Raw genomic sequence first — 26,153 nt, 5'->3', positions numbered from 1 at the left:
ACTCAGACACAAAGCAACTTATTAAGCTGTCTTTTTTAGACCTTGAGGAATGTAGTCCCATAGAGGTCTAGACACCAATTTCAAGGACTAAGGGAAGTGCTGCAGATTGAATACAATTTAGGTAGGGATGCCTGGGTGGCTCAGTGTTTGAGCATCTGCCTTTGGCTCAGGTCATGATCCTGGGTTCCTGGAATCGAGTCCCACATCAGGTTCCCTGCGGGGAGCCTGCTTCTCCCTCTGCCTATGTCTCTGCCTCTCTCTGTGTGTCTCTCATGAATAAACAAAATTTAAAAACCTTTAAAAAAAAAAGAATATGATTTAGGTAGAAGAACATGAGTCCTGTTTCTGGCTCAAGGCCAATAAACAAGGAGACTGAGAGCCTTGATATCATTCTGCTTCAGGAAACCCTTTCTGACCATAACAGGATCATGAGATGGCTGGACATGGAGTCCAGGATCAAATCATATTCTTTGTCAAATTGCATGACCAGTTGGATTTCCCACTATACTGAGTTTTATGCAATAGGATAATGGTTAAAGTTAGTACCACGAGTGGCAAACATTTGAAGCCTGGAAATTGGAATGAGAATACCTGTGATGAGCCAGAGATGAGGATATCTATCACCTGGGTCCCCCAGACACTTTCACTGTATTGTCTGTATGTCCCTGGCTGGACAAGCCGGACAGGTCTTCAAGAGATAATTTGGCATGGGGGAAGGGAATAAGGAGCCTGGCCTGGGTGCTAAGGCCAGAAAGAGGAATATGTGGGACTATATTTTGAGAAAGAGTAGAAGTCATGGACACAGCATTCTAACCATACGGGAAACTACTCTAGTTAGTTCCCCATTGTTATGGAATGGCTGAGAGATAAAGGATCCATAATGCTTTGCAATGCCCATGCAGATTTGGGAAGGAACACCCCTTGCCTAAGCAGAAGCTAGAGGAAGGGCATGCTCTACTTTTATGATAGGAGCGTCTAGATACCAGAGGTAAATTTCCTATGACTAGTGTTAAAATATTTGCACTGGCAGTGAATTTGCAGGCAACCAGGATTGAAAGGGTAGCAGTTTCAGATTCTTTCATTGAAGGGGATTTCTGAGTTGCTACCACAGCAGAAAAGGGCAAGGATGATTCACATTATCTGTTGTCAATCCTGGGAACATCTGAAAATATGGGAAGAAGAAAAACAAAGGGAAAGACTGAAGTTCTTGCAGGTCTCTGAGATTCAAACTTGTTTGAACTAATGAAATGTGACCACAATTATCTACACAGTCTTGTGAGATTTGGGTTTCACAACTTAAAAATTGAATAGAAAAACCCTACACATTTCATTTGTGAATTAAGGAAAGAAAAATCATTATTTTATTACAATGGAGGAGGAACACCTAGGACTGTATTTTGAGAATTATTGTTCTATTCGGCTATCTGAATGGTCTACTTTCCCCTCCAATGTTATCAGCATTTGTGTGTAGATCAAGTTACACCTATGCATCAGGGTTCCCCAGCGTTCCTTGGGTTTCAGAGACATGCCATTCTGGTGATGGCTGCTTTGACATCCTTGTTCCTCAGCGTGTAGATGAGAGGGTTGAGGACAGGTGTGAGAATAGCATATACCACATTGCCCATGATGTGGAAATCAAGGGGCAGGTCAGCCTTATAGGCCACATAGGCTATGGCAATGGATGAGTAGTATGTGCCAACCACCAGGAGGTGGGAGCTACAGGTGGAGAAGGCTTTTGAACGTCCTTCTCGGGAGCTGATGCGAAGCACCGAGGCCAGGATGTGGGCATAGGAGAGAAGCACCAGGAGAAGGGGCAGGAAGGATACCACCATGGCAATGCAGAAGCCCATGAGGGTCTGGGGCATGGTGTCAGAGCAGGAGGCCTGGACCACGGCCAAGTGGTCACAGAAGCAGTGATAGATGTGAGCAGTGCTGTCAAAAGCCAAGTGGGAAGTCTGCACCACTGCTGGGATGGGCAGGAGGAGGGCAGTGAGCCAGGCACAGGCTGCCAGTGTAGCATTGGTCTGTGGGGTCATGAGGACAGGGTAGTGCAGTGGGCGGCAGATAGCCACATAGCGGTCATAGGCCATGACCACCAGGATGAAGGCTTCAGAGCAGGAGAAGCTGTGGAAGAGGTACATCTGCAGGAAGCAGGCAGGGAAGCTGAGGAAGCGGTCCCCAAGTAAGAGGAGGGACAGCATCTTGGGGACGGTGGTTGTGGTGAAAAGGATGTCCAGGGCTGAGAGATTAATCAGGAAGAAGTACATGGGCTTGTGGAGGCTGGGCTCTGCCACCACAGCCAGTAGGATCAGGACATTTCCCAGCAGGATGAGCAGGTAAAGGAAGAGAAAGACAAAGAAGATAGGAAGAAAGAGGGATTTGGGCAGAGAAGGAATGCCCACCAGGTAGAAGATGGGTGAGGAATCCTCTGATCCATTACAGGCTATAGTTTCCATGGAGGGTTAATCTGGATGCCCAGGAAGTAGGTAGTAGAAACATCTGGGAACCAAGTACATCTGGAAATGAGAACAATCAGTGATTCTAGAATGATAATTATGTGATGGTCACTGTATGATTAAGGTAGCTCTCTTTTCTTTTATAATGAAGTATGGAAAAATATCTATAATATACAACCATGTCTTATATGCTGGGTATATAGTAGATAGTTGAACAAGACAGAGATGGTCTCTAACTTCTTGGAGCTGATTCCAATGGTAGAAAGAGATGTTAAGCAATAAATCACATAATTATTTAATTAGTTGTGTTAAGTGTTATGGAAGAACTTCCGTTGGTCCTCTTTCCTGTGTTCCATATAATCCTTTCTGGGGATATCAGATCTCTTAACCTATGCACCTAAGCTCTTTTTTTTTTTTTTTTTGCACCTAAGCTCTTATCTCTTTTAGCATTTGCTTTAAGTTTTTAAAAAGTGACATCTTTGTCACCAAGTTGCTAGGGGGGGGCTGATTTCCTCCAAGGTGTATGGTAACATGCTATCTTCCAACCATAATTATTAACCAGGGAATGGCTCCTTTCTCCCTTGTCTACTTGGTGCAGTGGTTCTGCCTGTCTCCATCTAAGCTGAGTACTCCATATCCCATCTCTGAGGGTGGGGCTCTTTGTTAGGTTACAGTGAGGGGAGTGACCCTGAAAATGTGCTTGATGGGAAGAATCATTCCTGATTGGAGTCAGAACTGACAGTAGATTCTCCCACAATTGGCAGCAACAAACAATCCAAGACAGTATCTATGTGACTCCATTGGACTTACCTTCCTACTGGCTGCCAAAGCTCAGCAGGTGCTCCTGTTTAGCCATTGCATGCCCCCCACCCAGCAGGCCACCCTGGCACCTGGGTAGAAGTTGTCTTGTGACCTGGGAGGCATTGTCCACAGAGAGAAACTGGCTTGCAGTAGCTGCTCAAAGGTGAAAGAGCCCCTCCCAGAGGAATCAGAACGGATTCTGGATTTTCAATGTTCAGATCTGTGGGGTTTGAGCTGAGGGAAATACTGATTCACCCTCCATTTTGGACCTTGAGAAATCCATGTTGATATTGGTATTCCTGTCTCATTGATCCTGGTGACTCCATGAATCATGTCCCCATGATTTTCCTGGAGTCACTTCTAATTTCTCTCTCTTCTCACAACATTCTTATGTTTAATACCAACAGTGTAAAAACTGGAAAAAAGCATTTTTATTTTCATGTCCAACAACTTTCTCCCCAAAGACCAGAGAGTGAGCAGAGGAAGGGCAGGGGCTTGGGGCACCTGAATGGTTCAGTCAGTTAAGTGTCTGTCTCATGGTTTCGGCTCAGGTGGTGATCTCAGGGTCATGGGACTGAGCTCCAGGTTGGGTTCTGTGCTCAGCAAGGAGTCTGCTTGAGATTCTCTCCCTTTTCCCCTCCCCACACTCTCTCTCAAATAAATAAATAAATCTCAAGAAGAGGAAGGAAGGAAGGAAGGAAGGAAGGAAGGAAGGAAGGAAGGAAGGAAGGAAGGAAGGAAGGAAGGAAGGACAGATGGGCAAAGGCTTTCCCAGGTGCCACAGGCAAGTTGCAGATCCCCGGCCAGAGCTTAGGTCTTTGTTCCCCAAAACAGAGTTATTTCTTCTTCTTCTTCTTTTTTATAAGTTTATTTACTTATTTTAAAGGTTTTATTTATTTATTCATGAGAGACACAGAGAGAAGCAGAGACATAGGCAGAGGGAGAGGCAGGCTCCTCCCAGGGAGCCCGATGTGGACTCGATCCCAGACCGGGATCACGCCCTGAGCTGAAGGAAGACGCTCAACCACTAAGCCACCCAGGTGTCCCTATTTCTTCTATGCCATATTTCCTGAAAGGTCCAGAAGTTCAAGTTTCCAGGGTAGAAATTTGAAGAGACAATACTAAGACCTAGGTTTTCTATGTCCATTTCTGCTTTTTTCCCTATTGACAATATCAGACAAATCTATATTTCATATTTTTATCTGAGTCTCTATATGGTGAGTGCTGAAACAAGATGTGGTATCCGCCAATCCAAAAGTTCCTTTGAAATGTTCCAGAAGTCAGACCCAAGGATCTAGCAAAAGAGTGAAAGTTCTTTGTCCCAAACTGAAAGGGTTATCCTTTAATATCCAAATCCCATCCTAAGATGTTGGGTCATTGGGATTTTCTCATACCTGAAAGAATGCAAGCTGCACTGCCATGGGAATTTTTGCCATCAGAGAGGCAGTTGTGGCTGACAGTTCTGGATGATGCACAGTAGGGCATCTGAGAGGCAGAAACACAGAGGGTCAAGGCCAGAGGAGTTCTAAGGGGCCATCAAGTCCAACTGTTTTCTCTTCCCTCCTCTGCTCCACTACATTGCAGATGGAAGTACAGATGCTACAACCTGGGTAGACAGGTGGCACATGGCTTCTCTCTGCCAGGCGGCACTGGGCTATCCAACAGGCACACCAAACATGTGCTGGCTCACCAGCGAAGCAGGGCACCAAAATAATTTCTGAAAGATTTTCGCATTTGCTATCTCAAAGCATCGCTCAACTGGCCCATCCTAGGAAATAGCAAGTTTGGCTGGAACTTCTTACACTTAACATACAGGTTAAGGTCCTTGTTTTACTTGAAATTACCTAGTACATGTGAACAATGCCATCCTGTGCTTCAGGCCCAAAGGGCGCTGTCTCCCAAGACACAGAACTTGCCTCCATACCTGGCAGGGGTCCTCCCTGTCTGGATTGTCCACCAGTCAGTTACACAGGTGGACAGAAAAATCAGTCACTGGAAAGTACAAGCTGATGCTGTAGTTCACATATATCACCCCCTCTCATCATTTAAGCCTGCCAGGGAATGGTTATGCCCTTCAACCAGCAAGAATGAGGGTCCCTCCAAGGCTACAGCTGGTGAGGGTGAGAGCGTGTTCTGGAGCCAGCCTGCTGCAAAGGCCTGAGCCCCACCTGGCCACCAAGAGTGCTGGCTCCTGGACCAGCTATGCCACTCACCTGCTATGACTCTGGGTCCCTGAACCTTGGTTTTCTCATCTGGGCAGTGAGAGCTTGGGAGGAAAAGACCTCTGGGGGGTCTCCAACTCAATGAGCTCTTTTCTGGGGGTCCCCCTCTGTGGTTGACAGATTGGATATCACAGTGGTCCATGCCCTAAAGGGAGAGGGTGAGGACTATCCCACCTAGTGAGCACCTGTTGCCAGCCGGGTCCTTTCCCTTCATCTTGTCATGTGGACCTTAGTGGTCAAGTGTGTGGACTTGTGAGTCAGAAAGGACCTGATTCCAATCCCAGCTCCTACCTCCAGCAGTGTGGCCTTGGGCAAGTCACTTCCCCCTCCTGAAGTTCATTTCCCTCGTCTGTGACCTCCTGGGTTGTTGTGATCCATATGGAGCAAATGCTTGGACAATGTTTACCCAACAGCCTGGAACACACAGGGCTCAGAGCTTGCTAATGTGTCCACTGGTAATTGCTGTCATCAGTCTAGCTTTCCTGGGGGAAGCCTTGGCCGATATGATTTGAATCCTACCCAGAGGTGCACCTTGTCCAGATCTGCCAGGATATGTGGTCCAAGGTCCCAAGCCAGGGTATGCACAGCCAACCTGGGTCTTGGTTGCCTACATCTTGTGTACTCAATCTGTATTCTTGATCCCTGTTTCTGGTTTATAGATCCTGGCTTCCCTGCCCTGTTTCCCAATCCCAGCTTCTCTGCCTGTCTTGGAGCACTTTATCCCTAGCCCTACTCACCTGTTAAAACCTGGTTCACAGTGGTGTCTCCTGTGGTATCTCTAGGCAAGGCCTTTTGGTGCTGAGCCATGACCCATTAAACCCTTAGCTCTCTCCTTTCAAGCAGGTCTCCTGAGGAACTTTCCTTCAAGATGGTACTCCTGTGGGAATTGCACCCACCATCCCTCAGAGATCAACTACATGGCATCCCTTAGAACATATTTGGAGGAGGGGAGGATTTGTCCCTAGACATTGCTGATAATGAGAAGAGCATCATTAACAGCCCTCAAGGGCTCAGCACTTTATGCCAATGGTGTAGACTTTATTTTAATTAGAAGTCTGGCTGAAATCCATGGATGGATAATCTTGTCTACCTGATTTTGCCTGTTGGAACTGTCTGCTCAGTTGAATTCTCTTTTGCCATTTTCTGTTCATTAATTTATTCAACAATATTTACTGAACTCCTAATCTGTCCTGGGCACTGTTATTTGGTGTCTTGAATGCAGAATTAGCTGCATCTAAAACTCAAAGGCACTTATCAAGACTGGGTCTTGAGACATGTGATTTTGGTAATGGCTGCTTTGACATCCTTGTTTCTCAGAGTGTAAATGAGAGGGTTGAGAATTGGTGTGAGAATAGCATATGCTACATTGCCCATGATGTGGAAGTCAAGGGGCAGGTCAGCCCTGTAGGCCACATAGGCTACGGCAATAGATGAGTAGTATGTGCCAACCACCAGGAGGTGGGAGCTACAGGTGGAGAAGGCTTTTGAACGTCCTTCTCGGGAGCTGATGCGAAGCACCGAGGCCAGGATGTGGGCATAGGAGAGAAGCACCAGGAGAAGGGGCAGGAAGGATACCACCATGGCAATGCAGAAGCCCATGAGGGTCTGGGGCATGGTGTCAGAGCAGGAGGCCTGGACCAGAGCCAAGTGATCACAGAAACAATGGTAGATGCGAGCAATGTTGTTATATGCCATCTGGGAGGTCTTGACCGCTGCTGGGATGGGCAAGAGGAGGGCAGTGAGCCAGGCACAGGCTGCCAGCACAGCATTGGTCTGTGGGGTCATGTGGACAGGGTAGTGCAGTGGGCGGCAGATAGCCACATAGCGGTCATAGGCCATGACCACCAGGATGAAGGCTTCTGAACATGTGAAGCTTTGGAAGAGGTACATTTGCAATAAGCAGGCAGGGAAGCTGAGGAAGTGGTCCCCAAGCAGGAACAGGGACAGCATCTTGGGGACGGTGGTTGTGGTGAAGAGAATGTCCAGAGTAGAGAGGTTGATCAGAAAGAAGTACATGGGCTTGTGGAGGCTGGGCTCTCCCACCACAGCCACCAGGATCAGGACATTTCCCATAAGGATAAGAAGATAGAAGAGGAGGAAAATAAAAAACACAGGGAGGAAGAAGGTCTCTGGCAGAGAGGGGATTCCCACCAGGTAGAAGACAGGTGATCCATCCAGTGATCCATTACAGGTTGTGGCCTCCATAGTGAGGCAGAGGTGGATTTCTGGGATATAGTCAGCTGGAACATCTGGATACTGGAGTTATCTGAAAATCATAGAAACAAATGATTCTGCAATGAGATTTTATAATGTTTACTCTATAGTTAATATAAGCACAATTATTTATAGCCAATTCTAGAAGATTGATTGTAGGCTACAGTATTTATTGATTTCTACCACGTGAACCCAAAATTCCTACTTTTCTTCTTTGGTCAAATATTAATTACTAGTTTAACTAATAACCTACCAAATGGAAGTCAGTATGCCCTGTTCCAGTGATACGGTGACAAAAGTAAAGAAGGCAGCCAAAATTCCTATCTTAGAGTTTACGTCTTACTGGAAAAGTCAGATCTACACAGTTGATTATTGAATTATAATTGTGAAAAGTTTTTGGAAAGATTTCTTCTGATCTTCATCTTGGGTTCCATGTTGTCTGGTTTGGGATGTCAGTTCTCTCCAGATCTGTTCAAGTCCTTAAGCTTGTGTTTCTACTTTCACACTCAAAGTTCTACTATCTTGCTACTATCTTGTAAGGGCTGCCTTTTCCAAGGCTCTCTGCAACATGCTGCTGTTCACGTCCTTATTAAACCTATTTCTTGCTTGTATGCCTTGAGTAGTGGTCCTTCCATATACCTTTTTCACTACATGTCTGGACTTCTACTCCTGTGTAGGATGTAATAGGTCATGGTAGCCCAACACTTGCACTGCAACAACTAGGAAAACCTGGATAAATTACACATATCACATGTTTTAACAAATTGGAGAAACATGGCTGCAATGAAGATTAAATGAATTGGAACTACAGAGAGGAGGAACCCTCCAAGGTGAACTGCCAATCACCAGCTCTTGTCTTCCCTGAGAATATTTGATTTGGGCACCATTGTGTGGCTTGGACTTGGCTCAGACAGAGGGACACAGATGAGGGAAAGAAAAGTCAACAATGCTTTTCGGCAGTCAAAAAAGAGTTCGCAAAACATATTGGAAATTTAAGGCACTCTAAATGCATAACAAGTTTTCCCCCTTGGACAGCTTCTGAATTTGGGGGCTATGCAAAAGAAGTTGGGAAGCTGGACTGAAGGCTTCTAGAAAACAGAATAGAAAGATTTCTAGAAGACAGATCTCATAATGCTTCAGAGATGAAAGGGAAAGAGCCTGCCTCAAATACACAATGGTCTTACCCTTAAAACACTTAAAAAATTTCTGAAGCTGTGTGTGTGTGTGCGTGTGTCGAGGGTTGAGGGGGTGTGTGGCAAGGTTGCTAAAGACTTAAGTTCAAAACCTCCAAAGGGTAGAAGCAAATCTACAATATTTCAGGGCTGAGGAGACAGTGGTCAGCCACACTATCAACCCACAGTCCAGGAGGCCACACATTAGGAACAAGAGCAAGCCAAAGTTAGACTAAATCTTATGAAAACTGAAAGTGAGTCTAACTCAAGCCTCAGTTAGCTAAATTTTGTGGGGGATTTGACTGGGATGGGCACAAGGGAGACTTCTGGGTTGCTGGAAATGTGCTAATCTTTAGCTGGTCTCTTTAAATCTACATATCTATATTTGTATCTCTGTCAGTATCTCTGTATCTATGATGTCTGTACCTATAGCTATAGCTATATTTATAGCTAGATCTATATCTGTACCTAATGTTGTAGGCTTCATTTCACTTGACATATACCTTAATTAAACAAGCAAGCAGGCAACAAGACAACAGACTATTTTAAACCTTGCCTCTAGCTTTTTGTCCTACTACAATGAAAGGAATGGCAAGGATGCCTTTTGTTGGAGAAGTCATTTGCTGATAGGAGTCAGAGTTAAAGGCATATTCTACCCAATGGCAGAAACAGAGATTGGAAGGCATTCCTGTGTAGTATGATTTGTTTCCTCCCTGATGAACCACTTCATATCCACTAACCTGTAGACTTCTCTAGACCCAGCTAAGAATATACTATAGTAAACTAGAAATTTCGAGATCTTGGAGGGTCACTGCTGCAGAGACAGACACAGTATTCTTATGATAGTGCCAAAGGCACTAGTCCCTACCCCAGAGGCTCCCCTTGTCAAGAAAGGGGAGATGTTTGCTTCCGATCACCCACAGAACTGGAAGTCTTCAACGGAGTGGGCATAACGATTCCTCTCTTACACCAAGATGTCCTTCTGAATAAATGACACAGGAACAAGTCCATGGTCACCTCCTCTTCAACCTCGATGATTTCTAAAACTACTCCCTCCTTGCTTTTTCCAGAACTGTCTTATTTCTCTTACTTTTGATAAAAACCACTCTCATGTCATTTAATTGTAAAAATACCAAACCTGAAAAGTCCAGCCAGCTTTTTTCTAGACCAAAAGGCCAAGGGCTTGCCCAAGATCACATGGGGTCAGCCAGCCACAGAGAAGGACCAGAACCCAGGCCTCTGAACTCCCAGACCAGGGCTCTTTCTCTAGATCATGTTCCCTGGATAATCTGGAAGTTTTTGTGTGGGAAGAAATATTCTAAGCTGATATTGTCAGCAACAATCAGAAATTTCAAAACAGGGACACCTGGGTGGCTCAGCGGTTTAGTGCCTGCCTTTGGCCCAGGGCATGATCCTGAAGTTCCGGGATTGAGTCCCACATCGGGCTCCCTGCATGGAGCCTGCTTCTCCCTCTGCCTGTGTCTCTGCCTCTCTCTCTCTCTTTCTCTCTCTCTCTCTCATGAATAAACAAATAAAATCTTAAAAAAAAAAAAGAAATTTCAAAACATTCTTTAGTCTTTTTTGTGTGGTGGGTGGCTCGGGAGTGAAGGCTGGTAAAATGTCTTTCTAAAAGACACATGAGGGACGCCTGGGTGGCTCAGTCAGTTAAGCACCTGCCATCAGCTCAGGTCATGATCTTAGGATCCTGGGATCCAGCCCCTGCATTGGGTTCTCTGCTCAGTGGTGAGTTGGCTTCTCCCTCTATCCCTCACCCTGGCTTGTAGTCTCTCTCTCATGTTCTCTCTTTCTCTCTCAAATAAATAAAATCTTTAAAAGACACATGGAAGAGACCACTCCATTGTGAATGCTTTCTTGAAAGTAAAAAAAAAAAAATGAGTTCTGAAAGTCAGCCCCAGTGCTTGGGCAGTAAAGCAAAGCTGCTGCTCCCCAACAGAAAAGAATGAATCCTCAGCTAACCAGACTATTAGTCCCAACCTGCCTAAGCCAGTCACTAGGTTTTCCTCATACCCAAACTGATGCCAACTGCATGTTCCTACATGTTGTTATAGCTCAGAGACTTGACTTTGGATTGGTGGTCCCTGAGGTAAGCTGAGTTGGGGTTTGAGGTGCAAAAAAGTCAGAGCCAGCAAGTCCATTTGTACCCCCTGTCCTCCCTCCTCTGTCTCACTTCTATTCAACAGCGGTGGTGGGAAGGGAGAACAAATGCTGAGTCTGAAGTCTAGAAACAGTGTTTTCTCAAGGTCAACCATCAAGTTCATAGCAAAGGTGGGTCTTGAATCCAGTATTCTGGCTCCCATCTGGTGTTCATGAGGATTTTTCATGAAAGAAGATGACTCCCTAGCCTGCCATCTAAGGTCAATCTTCTTGCAGCCTCATTTCTTCTTACTCTAGTCAAACAGCAACTCCTTGCTCTTGGCTTGTTTTTCTGCCTAACTCAACTCAAATATTCCCTCTCCCAAGAGGCTTTGCAGGTCTTGGCTGGCTCAGGGCCCTCTTTTCTGGCTCTCACATTTCCTGTGCTTTCCTTTGTCATCACTACTATCATCCTGGGTTGTCTCTGTCTATTTATGTGTCTGTGACTCCACCAGATCGGAGCACTTGCAGGGCTGTGATGGAACCAAATTATTTTTATTTAAAAGTGAGCCAGCACCCATATCAGGAGCTCAGTGCACCAGAGACAGGAGCCAGAATTCAGCTTTCCCAATAGACCTCAAGTTGTTGCTGAATCTTAACAGTCAGAATGAAGGAGTCATGAGCAATTAAATAGTTTTAGTTCAACCCTTTTTTTATAGGGCATACAAATGGGGCGGGGGGAAGGGTGCTCAGAAATGGGCTGTGAGGGGCAGCCCGGGTGGCTCCGTGGTTTAGTGCCGCCTTCAGCCCAGGGCCTGATCCTGGAGACCCGGGATTGAGTCCCAGGTTGGGCTTCCTGCGTGGAGCCTGCTTCTCCCTCTGCCTGTGTCTCTGCCTCTCTCTCTTTCTCTCTGTGTGTCATGAATAAATAAAATCTAAAAAAAAAAAAAAGAAAAAAAAGAAAAAAGAAAAAGAAATGGGCTGTGATTTGCCCAAGGTCACACAGTAAGTGGGTGACAGAACCAGAACTAGACTATCAGAGGGTCTGGATTATCATCTGGAGCCAGAGATAACTCTTCCCTGGCTCAGCTCACCTGCAAAAGCCCTGGCTGCCCTCCCTACTGGGGCCCCAGGACACACCAATCAGTAAGATTTATTTGCTCACCCCAAAGACACTAAAGCACTTCCTTTCCCTAAACTTCTGTTTTGGCAGAATGCATCTATGCAACAGATAAAGCATGTACTTAGGCACCAGCTAGATAGAAGCACTGACAAATGTTTTTGAAAGAATTTAGTATTTGATATTTTTAAAAAGCACTGATGTAGCATCATGCTAATAATCAGAAACTTTCTGGACTTCCTTACATTTATTTTGTGGTTTAAATGAAGGGAGTTTATTTTGAATATGTGTTTGAATATGTATTTTCAGTGCGGAGACACCAAAGGTACTGTTAGGGGACACTTCCTTGATTGGGATTATCTATAAACCATGAGTTACAGTGCTGGTAAGGGACAGAGGACAAAAAAGCCAATCACTGACATGTTCAACCTGATGCTGCACTTTACATACATCCTCTCCTCTCACCATCCAGGCCTGCCAGGGAGTGATTATGCCCCTTGAACAATGGAGAAACTGAGGGTCCATCCAAGATCACAGCTGGTAAGGGGCGAGAGCAGAGGGTGTTCTGGAACCAGTCTGCTGCAAAGGCCTGAGGCCCACCTAGCAACCAAGAGTGCTGGCTCCTAGACCAGCCTGCCACTCACCTGCTGTGACTTTGGGACCTCTGAGCCTCACTTTCCCCACCTGCAAAAGAGGGCTTTAGAAGAGATGGTCATCTCCAGCTGAGCTAGTTTTTTTTTTTTTAATAGGATTTTTTAAAAGATTTATTTATTTATGATAGACAGAGAGAGAGAGAGAGGCAGAAACACAGGCAGAGGGAGAAGCAGGCTCCATGCCGGGAGCCAGACGCAGGACTAGATCCCGGGACTCCAGGATCGCGCCCTTGGCCAAAGGCAGGCGGCAAACCGCTGAGCCACCCAGGGATCCCCTCAGCTAGTGTTTTTTGAGTTTTTGAGCATGCCTTCTCTGTTTGGCCTAGTGAGGAGTCAGAATAGCCGTCTCATGGCCCCAGTCTCTAAGGAAGGAGTGAGCCAGGGCCCTGCGGTGTGCTTAATCCTTATGGGATCAAGCCATCCAGGTGCCCAGATCCATGCCACTCACCAACAATATTTCCACTATCCTCTGCATTCCCATAGCTGAGGAGCAGGATATGTGTGCATGTTAGAGTTTGGGCTCATTAACTGGAGTTAGAACAACCTGGGTTTCCACTCTGACTTCACCACTTTTCGCTTTCCCTCTGAACTGCAATTCCCTCATCAGTGACTCATACTGTTACAGATGCCTTACTAAATATTTCCATTTCTTTCATTGTCATCGACCTTGCCTCTCTGTGAGAAACTCTCTCACGGCATCATTAGCCTCTTGCTTGTGACTGCACATCCCTGCCCATCCTGCCAGGGAGTCTGACCCAGGGCCACATAGACCAGGTGTGCACACTGGGGCCCCGATGTTCATACCCAGGCTCCTCACTGTGGCTGCATGCATTCCCGGCCTCTCTGAGCCTATCTGCTCACTCCAGCCTTTGCCTACTTCTGGAAAATGCCATCTCTGGCTTAGCTTACCTTCAAGCCCAATCCACCTTGGTGTCTTCTGTAGAGTCACCACACTTGGCCCTAGGGGAAGAGCCAAGTAGGAGCCTGGGCCACCGCCCATTAAACCCTGGAGTCAGGGCCTGCTGGGGCCCCCTCCCTCAAATTGGTTCCTCTAAGGGACCCCCACACCCGCCAGCTGGGAACAACTTCCTAGGGTGGAGTGAGGGACTTGGCACTGGGCTTTGCAGGTAATGGAAACAGCGCCATTAACAACCCTCATGGGTCCCAGAATTTTATCACCAACAGAAGACTTTGATTCTTGTTTTCCTAATTGGCCTCACAACAGCCAGAGAGGACAGGCAGAGCCAGGATTGTCCTCAGTATTCAACATTTGAGAAACAGATCTGGAGAAGGGAAGTGACTTGCCCAGGGTCACACAAGTGGCTGCTGGCAGAGCTGGGATTTGGACCCAAGGTTCCAGTTCCAGTCCAGCGATTCAGCAGTACGTCAACTAATGGCTAAGACCTCATTTCTTTCCAGTGCCCTTAGCCTTAGCCTCTCTGGGCCTTTATTTCCTTGCCTGTGAAAAGGGTATAGCAACCTTGCGTATCCCACAGGCTCCCGGGAAGGTGTAGGTGCCGAGCTCATGTCTACCACATGGTAAACACTCAGTAGGTGGGAGCTGTTATCTTGACAAACCAAAATAGTAAAACCCAGTTGCAGGACTAAGAAACGCCGCTGCAGCTGTACCATGAGGGACTTATACAAAGGTTCTGTGGAAAGAACGTGAGGCAGGGCCCAGGCCAGGTCACAGACCATTCATACCTCAATGTTTCAGATTCCTTCCTTTGGCTCCATAGTTCTCAACTTCTGACTCAGCCCCTCGTTCACTGATCAGTATGAAATTTAAATCATTTTTAAAATTTCACAAGTAATAAATAGAACCTATTGTAAAATATCTTTTTTTAAAGATTTATTTATTTATTTATGAGAGACACAGAGAGAAGCAGAGACATAGGCAGAGGGAGAAGTAGGCTCCCTGCGGGGAGCCTGATGCAGGACTTGATTCCAGGACCCTGGGATCATGGCCTGAGCCAAAGGCAGATGCTCAACCACTGAGCCACCCAGGCACCCAAGTCATTTTGTTCTTATTGCATCACTTACATTCCAACTTATTAAGTCTTGGAACCTGTCTGACATACTTCATTCTTTCTCTCTGATATTTGGTATTTCCTAGTATGGATATAACACAGATTATTTCATAATTTCCCTGCCAGTGAACATCTAGGTGGTACATAATTGTTGCTATTATGAACAATATTATAATTCATGTCATTTTAACATTCATTTGGGGGACAGATACCCAGATATTTCTCTCTGACAGATCCTTAAAGGAGACCTTCTGGCCCAAACGGTAAGCACATTTTAAAATGGAATAGGGTATGCATGTGCAGGGACTATCCCAGGTTTGCACCTAGAGACTTTGAGAGCACAAAGTCATCCCAGCAACACTGAGATGACCTTGCTGCATCTGTGCCTGATGCTGCTGCCTAGAACCAGGGGGAAAGCATGCACAAGGGATTCATTGCAGCCCACAGAAGGGACTTCCATAATAGATGTCTGCTGACTATAGATTTACAGCCGCAGGATGCAAGATGATAAGTGTTTGGCAGCTCCACAGAAACCAAAAGAATGGTACAGCAGAGGCTGTAACCCCTTCTGATCGAAGGAACTGCATGGTGGAACTGAAGATGGTTTTGGAAATTTCTCTGAATGACAAACCAGAACTTTTTGTGCTGTCTCCTCCTGCCCAGATCTACTCCTTCCAACTGAATGAGGAATCTTAGTTTGGAGTAAATTTGTATATGTGGATCTTTGCTTCACTACCACTAAAATAAAAGTCAGAGGTTTTTCTAGGCGAGGAGATCTAACCACTCTCAAGTAAGGCAAAGAATCCCGCAGAATCACTGGACTATTAGGAGGATTCTTTTGTTCTGTTTTCTGTTTCTCAGACTCAGAGCTCCTTAATAGACACCCAGAGTCATGATAGTGTTGCATGGTGACAGATGGTAGCCACACTTGTGATGAGCATAGCATCACGTATAGAGTTGGTCAAATCACTATGTTGTAATGTTGTATGTCAATTATATTTCAATTAAAAAAATTTTTTTTACTGGTTGGTACTTAGAAACAGGAGTGCCTGGATGGCTCAGTTGGTTAAGTGTCAGACTCTTGGTTTCAGATGGGATTGTGATCTCAGGGTTGTGAGATTAAACCCCACATTGGGTTCTGTGCAGAGTAGGGATCTGCCTGGGGTGGTCTCTCCCTCTCCCTCTGCCCTCCCCCCCCCAAAAAAATACATCTTTAAAAAATAAAAAAGCCTCCAAAGCCAGCTTTTGGCAGCATGAAAATGACTAAAGTCTTTCTGGGATGTTACAAATGAAACTAACGAAGACTCGGTTATTGGCCAGAAGAGCTCACATAGAGCGTAGCAGTTGGTGGAACTGGAGTAGGTAGGAGAAAACAAAGAGAAACCAAGACTTAGATTCCTTTCAGATTTCTAATTTTATTTTGTTTTACTTACAAAGGTGAACCAAAAATAGGAGAGCTAAACTGTTGGCTGAGATTTCTTTGTAAAAAGCCAACATTTTAAGACTTCCTAGTATGACATTATGGGATAAAATATGATTTACTTCATTACCTCTGAGAATAAAAATGCTCTCAGGCTTCTAGGAAATGAGTGGCTATTCTATAGCCATGGTAACAAATAGTCCTCGGAACTCGTTTTAAACCTGTTTGATTGTTCAAAGACAGCTTCACACAAATACACACGCTCCTGAAAGCCAGCCAGTCTAAAAGTCAGCCACCCAGCAGCAACAGCTTCATCCCAGTAACCTCACTTCCACCACTAAAGGCAAACCATCCTCTCAATACCAGCACCCCTGAAGGTCCACCAACCCTTCACCTCCATATTGTCTGCAGCCCTGTGTAAGACCAGCTACCTGTGTGGCTCAGAACCAGACTGTGCCATGAACTGGAGCATTCCCAGGGTTAAGCTGGTAGTAAGTTCAGCCTTTTGTTTCAGATATGGTGTGGTGATCTCTTCCTTTAACATTTTGTATTTATGTCTCTGCAGTTGAGCAGTAATGGTCCTTCTCTCATTTTTTATTTGAGTAAATTGGGATCTTTTCTCTTTTTTTCTCAGTCTACCTAAATGTTTGTCAGTCTTGTTGATATATTCAAAGAACCAGTTTTGGTTTTGTCAATTTTTCCCATTTGCTTTTTATTTCCATTTTAATTGCTATTGTTAATTTCATGCCTACTGCTTGCTTTGAGCTTAGTTTGCTTTTCTTTTATAACTTCTTAAAGTAAAATTATACTATTAATAACTAATCTAATAAAATTAGATTATTAATTTGAGATTTTTCTTTTTTCTACACTTCCCTTGGAGCACTTGTTTCAGCTGCATCCAGTGACTTTTGGTATGTTGTGTTTTCATTTTCACCTCAAGATACTTTCTGATTTCCCTTGTGATTTCTTTTTTGATCCACTGGATTTTTAATTTCCATGTATTTGTGGGAGCAGAGCTTTTATTATTTTAAAGATAACATAGAGAAAATGGGCAGGCTACTTAAAACACATATAGCAGGCAGCCCCAGTGGCTCAGCGGTTTAGTGCCGCCTTCAGTCCAGGGCATGATCCTGGAGACCTGGGATCGAGTCCCACGTCGGGTTCTCTGCATGGAGCCTGCTTCTCCCTCTGCCTGTGTCTCTGCCTCTCTCTCTCTCTCTGTGTCTCTCATGAATAAATAAATAAAATCTTAAAAAAAAACATATGGCTTGGAACCAAAATATCTAGTTTTTAGAAATAATGATGACTTCTAAGGTGAAACTAGACAACATATGATCTTGGGAATATATTTGAAGAACACATAAGAGGAGGATAAAAGAAGTTAAAGTGAAACCATGCTGTTTGAAATATAAACAGAAAACACAAAATAAGAATTTAGCATACTAAAAAAAAGAATTTAGCATACTATGAGCATTTTACTTAGCATCAAGAATATCTGAAATTAATGCAGAGGAAATGGTATTACCATAAATATCGTTCTTGTAATGGAATCATAATTTCATGACTACGTAAGTATTTTTACTGTAAGTGATAAATGGAGCCAGCTTTGGAGCTCAATGTTGTTACTGAGTTTAGAAGTGTTTTAAACTAGCTTTTGACATTTTAGAATTCATTTTTTTAGTGTTTTTCTTCCTTCCTCTCCCAAGAATATTGAGATATAAAATGTACCACATAGTAGGCTCATGACATATGTACTTGATATATAAATGACCTTATGTCATTTAGCAGACAGCTTTTATTTTCTTAACAAGAAGCATAGGTAGCCATTTGTAAGGACAGATAAATGATCAGATTAAAAAAAATCAGATCATTGCTGCCTGTAAAACTGGTTGACTTATGTAATTATCCTAATGCGTGGTTAAAAACAGAAATCTCAAACAACAACAACAACAACAAAAAAACACAGAAATCTCCACTGGGAAGAATCAGTAACACTGCGACACCAGTCATACATACTCTGTCTCAAAATGAGCCCTGCACCCTTAGGAAGAAGTGAGATGGATTAAAAAAAAAAAAGTATTTTCCTGATGTAGGTGTACTTTATATGAGCTTAATGTAAGAGGGCTCCACAGACCTTAATTCTGGCAGACAGTCATCCCATATGTCCCTGGTTTGTTCCCTGGTCTCCTCTTCTAGATGACTTTTTCTCTCCTCAGTCCACCAAGACCTCTTCCCATTGTCACTCCAGCCAATCAGGAGAGAAGCTCACAGAGTCCCATCACACACCCAGCCACCTGGCTGGGTAGCCACCTTGGTGCCTGCACTCTGCCTCCTGCCTGTTCACATGGACAAACTCTTCCTCCTCCTACCTAAAACTGGGCACTCCAGCAATGCCCTCCTCCCTCTCCCACCACCACCTTTTGTTTTTCTTGCTCATCTCAAACAAAAACTTGATTTCTATAAACTGCTGATTAAATTTTCAAAATCAAGGGATGGCTGGATGGCTCAAGGCAGTTGAGCATCTGCCTTCTCCCTGGGTCCGGGGATCGAGTCCTGTGTCAAGGTCCCTGCAAGCAGCCTGCTTCTCCCTCTGCCTGTGTCTCTGCCTCTCTCTCTGTGTCTCTCATGAATAAATAAAATCTTTTTTAAAATTTTAAAAATCTTTCAAAACCAAAGTATAGAACAGTCTTATAGTATGCTACTATTTCTCTAAGAAAGAGATAATATAGCCATATTTATATATTATACATATGTAAGTATATGGAATTGCTTATATTAAAAATGGAAAGAAATGCAAAAAGTGAATAAAACAGTTTTTGTAAAGGGTATGCAACAGAGAGAGGGAGCAGAAATGGAGGGGAGAATTCACTACAATTGCCTTGTTTCATAATTTTGACTTAAAATAGTTATCATTGTGATTTTAAAAGACCCTCATTGCTATTTGCTGAAATTCTTGCTCTCTGCTAATGCCCTTGCTTTAAGTTCCATCACATGCTGTGCCTTTATCACAATTTGCCAAGAAAGATAAATATTCTTCCCTTTAACATATGCCACAATAATGTCACCACCTGTGCCATTCACTTTTCTGAGAATGGTTTCTCTTCTTGCCTTTTTAGGGGGCACTGTAGTTCTGCCCAGCTCAGATCCTTTTTTGACCTGTGTGATTTCTGAAGAAGACTGAGTGGCAAAGCCTTTTGGGTTTGCTTCAGTCTAAACTCCATTTCTTAACTGAGGGGGGATCCAAGCTAAAAATCAGCAGCCCATGACAAGTAATGACCTGGATGCCATACCACATTCTGGTCAGCTCTAGGATGAAACCTCTCCTTCGCTGTTGGAAGTAGCTCAGGCTTCTGTTCAATCAGCCCACATCTTCATTGTCTTTAACTCCATTAGGACTCCCAAACAAGCAGTAGCAGGTACCATAGGTTAAAAATATTTATGGGAGAAATTCTTGCCTTGGATTAAATACCATCTTCCATGCTCCCACCATCCTCTGCATTTCCCTCTGATAAGACACCTCCCACATTATGCTTTTTCTACCTGTTGTCTTCCTCACCAGATTGTAAGCAAATTGAGGGCAGAGACTATCCCGATCTCTCTCTACGTCTCTAGCTTCTTTCACATGGTCAAGCACCTCCTAAAGGCTAACTAAAGTCTTCTTTTTTTTTTTTCTAAAGTCTTCTTAAGTGAACAAATGGGAAAAATTATATTCAGCAGCGTGGTGCTTACTATGAAGGTGAAAACCACCACAAACCATCATACCCATGGAAAGACTCAGACCAAACATTGAGTACTACATTGCAGCCTCTGTCCAATGGAATGACGCCTTGTAAGAGTTTATTATGAAATGCAGGGGGTACCTGGATGGCTCAGTTGGTTAAGTGTCTGCCTTTGGCTCAGATCATGATTCCAGGATCCTGGGATCAAACCCGGCATGGGGCTCCCTGCTCAGCAGGGAGTCTGTTTCTCCCTCTCCCTCTGCCCCTCCCTTGCACTCATGTTTTTTCTCTTTCTCTCAAATAAGTAAATTAAATCTTTTTAAAAAGAGTTTATTATGAAATACAGTATTCATACAGAGCACAAATGTATAAAGTTAATATATACAGCTTAATTGTAAAACAAACACTGTGTCCCCACCCTTCAGGGGAGAATGAAACTGACAACTCCTTATAAGGTACTTGGTGCCCCTCTCTGATCATAACCCTCTCCCTCTCTTACAGAAATAACCCTGATGTTCACTTTTATAATAAATATGGCTTCTCTTCTCTTCACAGCTTATGACATTTGTATGCATTGATAAAAAATGTAATTTGGCTTAGCCTGTCTTTAAACTTTATATAATTGGAATCATATTGTATGTATACTTTTGAGTCATGGTTCTTTTGTGCAACGCTAGATTCTTTCACTCAACACTAGATTCTTTCATCTATTCATGTGAAATTACTCATGTTGTGCATATATGTAATTCCTTCATATTTTATTGGCATGTGGTGTTACATCTTATGAACATTTTACAAGTTAGAGAAATGCAGCTGTGTCAGAAATTAGAGTATGTGTATCTTCAGCATTATAAGAAAGTGATAAAGTGTTTTCCAAAGTGGTTGTGTCAATAAACACTCCCACTATCAGTGTATGTGTGGTCCCTCAACCTACATGCTCATCAATTTGGGTATTGGCAGATTTTGACATTTTAGCCAGTCCGATCAGTTTCTAGTGGTGACTATTTGTTGTTGTAACTTGCACCTCTCCTGTTACTACTAGGTCAAGCATGTTTTCATAGATTTATTGGACATTTGCTTGGGAAATATTTTGCTAATTTTTCTAATGACTTGACTATTTTAGAAAATTGACCAGAAGTAATTCTCTGTATATTCTGGATGAATCCTGGGTCCTTTAGTTGGTTATATATGTATTGTAAGTACTTTCTGTTCTGTTACTTGTTCTATTTTCTTTCTGGAGTCTCTTGATGTACAGAAATTCTACATTTTAAAGCAGTCAAATTTATCCCTTTTTTTCTAGGTTTAAAGCTTTAAAAAAATCTTGCTTAAGAAATATCTCCCCATCTCAAGATGAGGACTATAGTCTCCTATATAGTTTTATAGTTTTACCTTTCATATTTAGGTATTTAATGAGGTTGCTTTTTTGTTTGCTTGATCTAAGAGACAAATTTCATTCTCTGACATATAGATACCTGATAGTACTAATACCATTTAATTATATGTCCATCTTTCAAACTGCTCTGCAGTCATTTCCTTCATATATCAATTATTTGTATATTTAAGGGTCGGATTCTGGGATCTCTCTTCTGTTCTATTGATCTATATGTCTATTCATGTCTTAATAACTAACCATTCTGTGTTCTCATCTTTATTACTATTTTAGCCTTATTATATTAAAAAATCTATTTGATACTTTTATAAGACTGACACACTGCCCACTGAGCTAGGAAGGTGATAATTTAGATACTTTTAAGAAGCTACTTTTTCTATTTTATCTACCATTTTTCTTTCCACAGAAATGTTGATTTCATAACCTAGTCTATAATTAACAGAAATGGAAGTCTCAATGGTATATTTTGGGCCCTACTCTAAGTCATTCTTCCCTTCAAAAAAAATTTTTATGGCATTCTCTCTTTTTAACACACTGGTATCCTGGAAGCAGAATTAACTATATCTAAGGATCAAGAGTCCCCAGAATGCCCTGGGTCCTGGGGACATGCCATTCTGGTGATGGGTACTGACATCCTTGTTCCTCAGCATGTAGACGACAGGGTTGAGGACAGGTGTGAGAATGGCAAATACCACATCACCCATGATGTGGAGGTCAAGGAGCAGGTCAGCCCTGTAGGCCACATAGGCTATGGCAATGGATGAGCAGTATGTGCCAACTACCAGGAAGTGGGAGCTACAGGTGGAGAAGGCTTTTGAACATCCTTCTCAGGAGCTGATGCGAAGCACCGAGGCCAGGATGTGGGCATAGGAGAGAAGCACCAGGAGAAGGGGCAGGAAGGATACCACCATGGCAATGCAGAAGCCCATGAGGGTCTCGGGCATGGAGCAGGAGGCCTGGACCATGGCCAAGTGGTCACAGAAGCAGTGATAGATGTGAGCAGTGCTGTCAAAAGCCAAGTGGGAAGTCTGCACCACTGCTGGAATGGGCAGGAGGAGGGCAGTGAGCCAGGCACAGGCTGCCAGTGTAGCATTGGTCTGTAGGGTCATGAGGACAGGGTATGCAGTGGGTGGCAGATAGCCACATAGCGGTCATAGGCCATGACCACCAGGATGAAGGCTTCAGAGCAGGGGAAGCTGTAGAAGAGGTACATCTGAAGGAAGCAGGCAGGGAAGCTGAGGAAGTAGAAGATGGTTGAAAGTCTTTTGATCCATTACAGGATGTGGCGTCCATGTGAGACAGCTCTGTCTGTACTTCCTCCTGATTAATCTCTCAGCCCTGGACATCCTTTTCACCACAACCTCTGTCCCCAAGATGCTGTCCCTCCTCTTACTTGGGGACCACTTCCTCAGCCTGGGTGACAGGCAGCCAGAGCATCTGGAAACCAAGAGTTTGGAATGAGAATTTTGTATAGTTCACTGTACAATCAATGCAATCTAAATGATCTATTACCAAGTTTAGAGGGCTGCTGGCACCATCCAATATTGCTCCTTCCATTTTTACCCACAGTTCACTCCCTCCATCTTCCCTCAAGCATTTAGTAGGTACCTACCTACAATCTGCAAGTCTATGAGGTGAACAAGGCATCCTACCTTCACAGGGCTTTATTTAAGTTCTAGGAGCAGGATGGTATATTTAAAAGATAATCACACAGTTAATTATCTGGTTACAACTATAAGTGCATTGAAAGGGTTTCTGTCACTTTCCTACTCCATGTCCGACCCTCTCTTTTGGACATCATATTTCAGATGAGATCTTAGATCCCTGTGCCACTGAATTTTCATTTAATTTTGTTGCAAGTTCTCCTAAGTGATATCACTATCAGCACATCACTAGGAAAGGCTGATTTTTTCCTGCAACTTTTCGGCAACCTGCTGTCTGCTGAGTCTACTCATTACCCAGGAAATGGCTGCTCTCTCATGTTCTGGTGCAGCAGCTCTGCCTGCCTCTCCTGAGTTCTCTGGCTGCCCTCTCAGTGTTGGGAAGAGCAAGCGCCTTCTGTGGGACTCTCTTCCTGATGGAGCCCAAGCAGAGGGCAGATTTCCCACCACTCAGGACACATCATGAGTCTATTATCTTCCTTCCTCCCAACTGCTGCAGCCCAGCGCATGTTCTGTTTGGTTCTTCAGTGCCGACTTTGCCAATTGGCTCCTCTCATACCAATCCAGAAGAAGCCACAAGGACTGTCGTCAGAGCCATTGTTGCTAGAAAGGATTGGAAGAACTGAATGCCTGGACTGCCAGAGACAAAAGAACAGTGTCGGGGGTTGTTCACTAAATGTGTGGCTGGGGTCAACCCTGGGATTGCTCAGGCAGTACTGACTCATCCCTCTCTCAGGATGAACCTCTGCTGAGCAGTCCAGGCAGGTTCATGTTTAAGTCTATATCACTGCTGTTCCACCGCAGGGATTCCACGAGACAAAGGGCACATGCTTTGTTTACCTTTTTGTGTATGAAGAGCTTGTACCTCCTCAATTCCATGTTCTTGAAAAAGGAGTTGGTCTTTTGATCTTTGCAACCACTAGCACAGTGCCCGCTCAGGATGTTATGACTCTACTACTTTGACCCCACAGTAATGAAGTTTGTTCTTGGCTTTTTCAGTGGATTGCAGAAGTGGTAGACATCTTTCAAAGTGCTCAGAAGGACACAAAAGAATTGGCTTCTAAATCTAATAGACTGATCATGGACCACAGAGTGAGTCTGGACTCATTTAGGAAGAATGTTTGTAATTTTCCCATGGATTAGCTAAAAAGTGTTCCAGCCAAATCATAATGAATATCTGCAATTGAAATGATCAATACAAAATAAAACTGGCAGCAACTAAGAAAAATTGAATCCCTCAGAACTACATCTACCTGCTTGTTTTTCTAAAACAAATGCAAAGCAAATTGAAAGCACCTCTCAAGTCCTAGAATCATAGAATGTCAGGCTGGAAAAAAAATCTTTTAAATCTTCAATTCCAATACCAGTGCCCTCCCCAACTCTTCTCCACCACCTTTTATATTCTTCTTGGTTGGCTCTGTGATTAATTTGGATTATGCTGCCTGGCTTCTCCATTTAAAAATGGTAACTGACAAATGCATTATCTAAAATGAGCACAAGAGAGACAACTATCCCATGTGTGTGCCCCTTGAAAGAAAACCTCACAGGTCACCCCCAAGACCTAGGCAAGGGTGAATCTCATTGTCTCCATTTTATTTATTTATTTATTTATTTATTTATTTATTTATTTATTTATTTTATTGTCTCCATTTTAAAGGCTTAACCCTCAGTTGATCGAAATCTCATTTGACAAATCCAGTCAAAAAATTTTTTTTCTAACACCTGAAGTGATGTTGTGGCTGATAGTCCTGGGTGACACACAGTAGGGCATCTGAGAGGCAGAAACACAGAGGGTCAGGGCCAGAGGGATCCTAAGGGGCCATCAAGTCCAACTGTTTTCTCTTCCCTCCTCTGCTCCACTACATTGCAGATGGAAGTACAGATGCTACAACCTGGGTAGACAGGTGGCACATGGCTTCTCTCTGCCAGGCGGCACTGGGCTATCCGACAGGCACACCAAACATGTGCTGGCTCACCAGTGAAGCAGGGCACCAAAATAATTTCTGAAAGATTTTCGCATTTGCTATCTCAAAGCATCGCTCAACTGGCCCATCCTAGGAAATAGCAAGTTTGGCTGGAACTTCTTACACTTAACATACAGGTTAAGGTCCTTGTTTTACTTGAAATTACCTAGTACATGTGAACAATGCCATCCTGTGCTTCAGGCCCAAAGGGCGCTGTCTCCCAGGACACAGAACTTGCCACCATACCTGGCAGGGGTCCTCCCTGTCTGGATTGTCCACCAGTCAGTTACACAGGTGGACAGAAAAATCAGTCACTGGAAAGTACAAGCTGATGCTGTAGTTCACATATATCATCCTGCCAGGGAATGGTTATGCCCTCATCATTTAAGTCTGCCAGGGAATGGTTATGCCCTTCAACCAGCAAGAATGAGGGTCCCTCCAAGGCTACAGCTGGTGAGGGTGAGAGCGTGTTCTGGAGCCAGCCTGCTGCAAAGGCCTGAGCCCCACCTGGCCACCAAGAGTGCTGGCTCCTGGACCAGCTATGCCACTCACCTGCTATGACTCTGGGTCCCTGAACCTTGGTTTTCTCATCTGGGCAGTGAGAGCTTGGGAGGAAAAGACCTCTGGGGGGTCTCCAACTCAATGAGCTCTTTTCTGGGGGTCCCCCTCTGTGGTTGGCAGATTGGATATCACAGTGGTCCATGCCCTAAAGGGAGAGGGTGAGGACTATCCCACCTAGTGAGCACTTGTTGCCAGTCGGGTCCTTTCCCTTCATCTTGTCATGTGGACCTTAGTGGTCAAGTGTGTGGACTTGTGAGTCAGAAAGGACCTGATTCCAATCCCAGCTCCTACTTCCAGCAGTGTGGCCTTGGGCAAGTCACGTCCCCCTCCTGAAGTTCATTTCCCTCGTCTGTGACCTCCTGGGTTGTTGTGATCCATATGGAGCAAATGCTTGGACAATGTTTACCCAACAGCCTGGAACACACAGGGCTCAGAGCTTGCTAGTGTGTCCACTGGTGATTGCTGTCATCAGTCTAGCTTTCCTGGGGGAAGCCTTGGCCGATATGATTTGAATCCCACCCAGAGGTGCACCTTGTCCAGATCTGCCAGGATATGTGGTCCAAGGTCCCAAGCCAGGGTATGCACAGCCAACCTGTGTCCTGGTTGCCTACATCTTGTACACTTGATCTGTCTTCCTTATTTCCAGCTCCAGTTCTACATCCCTCCCACCATATCC

The 26,153-nt window shown here is 44.2% G+C and overlaps 2 protein-coding genes and 1 pseudogene across 2 annotated transcripts; all 3 read right to left on the bottom strand.

The window, feature by feature from the left end:
- Nucleotides 1–1,517: 1,517 nt before the first annotated feature.
- On the bottom strand, nucleotides 1,518–2,456 carry OR2AT2 (olfactory receptor family 2 subfamily AT member 2). The gene is given in 1 exon segment (NM_001388684.1): nucleotides 1,518–2,456. A coding segment is annotated over 1 exon segment (939 nt).
- A 4,277-nt stretch (nucleotides 2,457–6,733) lies between these two features.
- OR2AT2B (olfactory receptor family 2 subfamily AT member 2B) lies at nucleotides 6,734–7,684 on the bottom strand. The gene is given in 1 exon segment (NM_001388871.1): nucleotides 6,734–7,684. A coding segment is annotated over 1 exon segment (951 nt).
- OR2AT8P (olfactory receptor family 2 subfamily AT member 8, pseudogene) lies at nucleotides 21,870–22,561 on the bottom strand (annotated as a pseudogene).

The sequence above is a fragment of the Canis lupus genome, chromosome 21, assembly GCF_011100685.1.
Source record: "Canis lupus familiaris isolate Mischka breed German Shepherd chromosome 21, alternate assembly UU_Cfam_GSD_1.0, whole genome shotgun sequence".
Lineage (NCBI taxonomy): Eukaryota > Metazoa > Chordata > Mammalia > Carnivora > Canidae > Canis > Canis lupus.
Note: the sequence above shows the minus strand (reverse complement) of the source record. Positions and strands in the feature narration are given on the sequence as shown.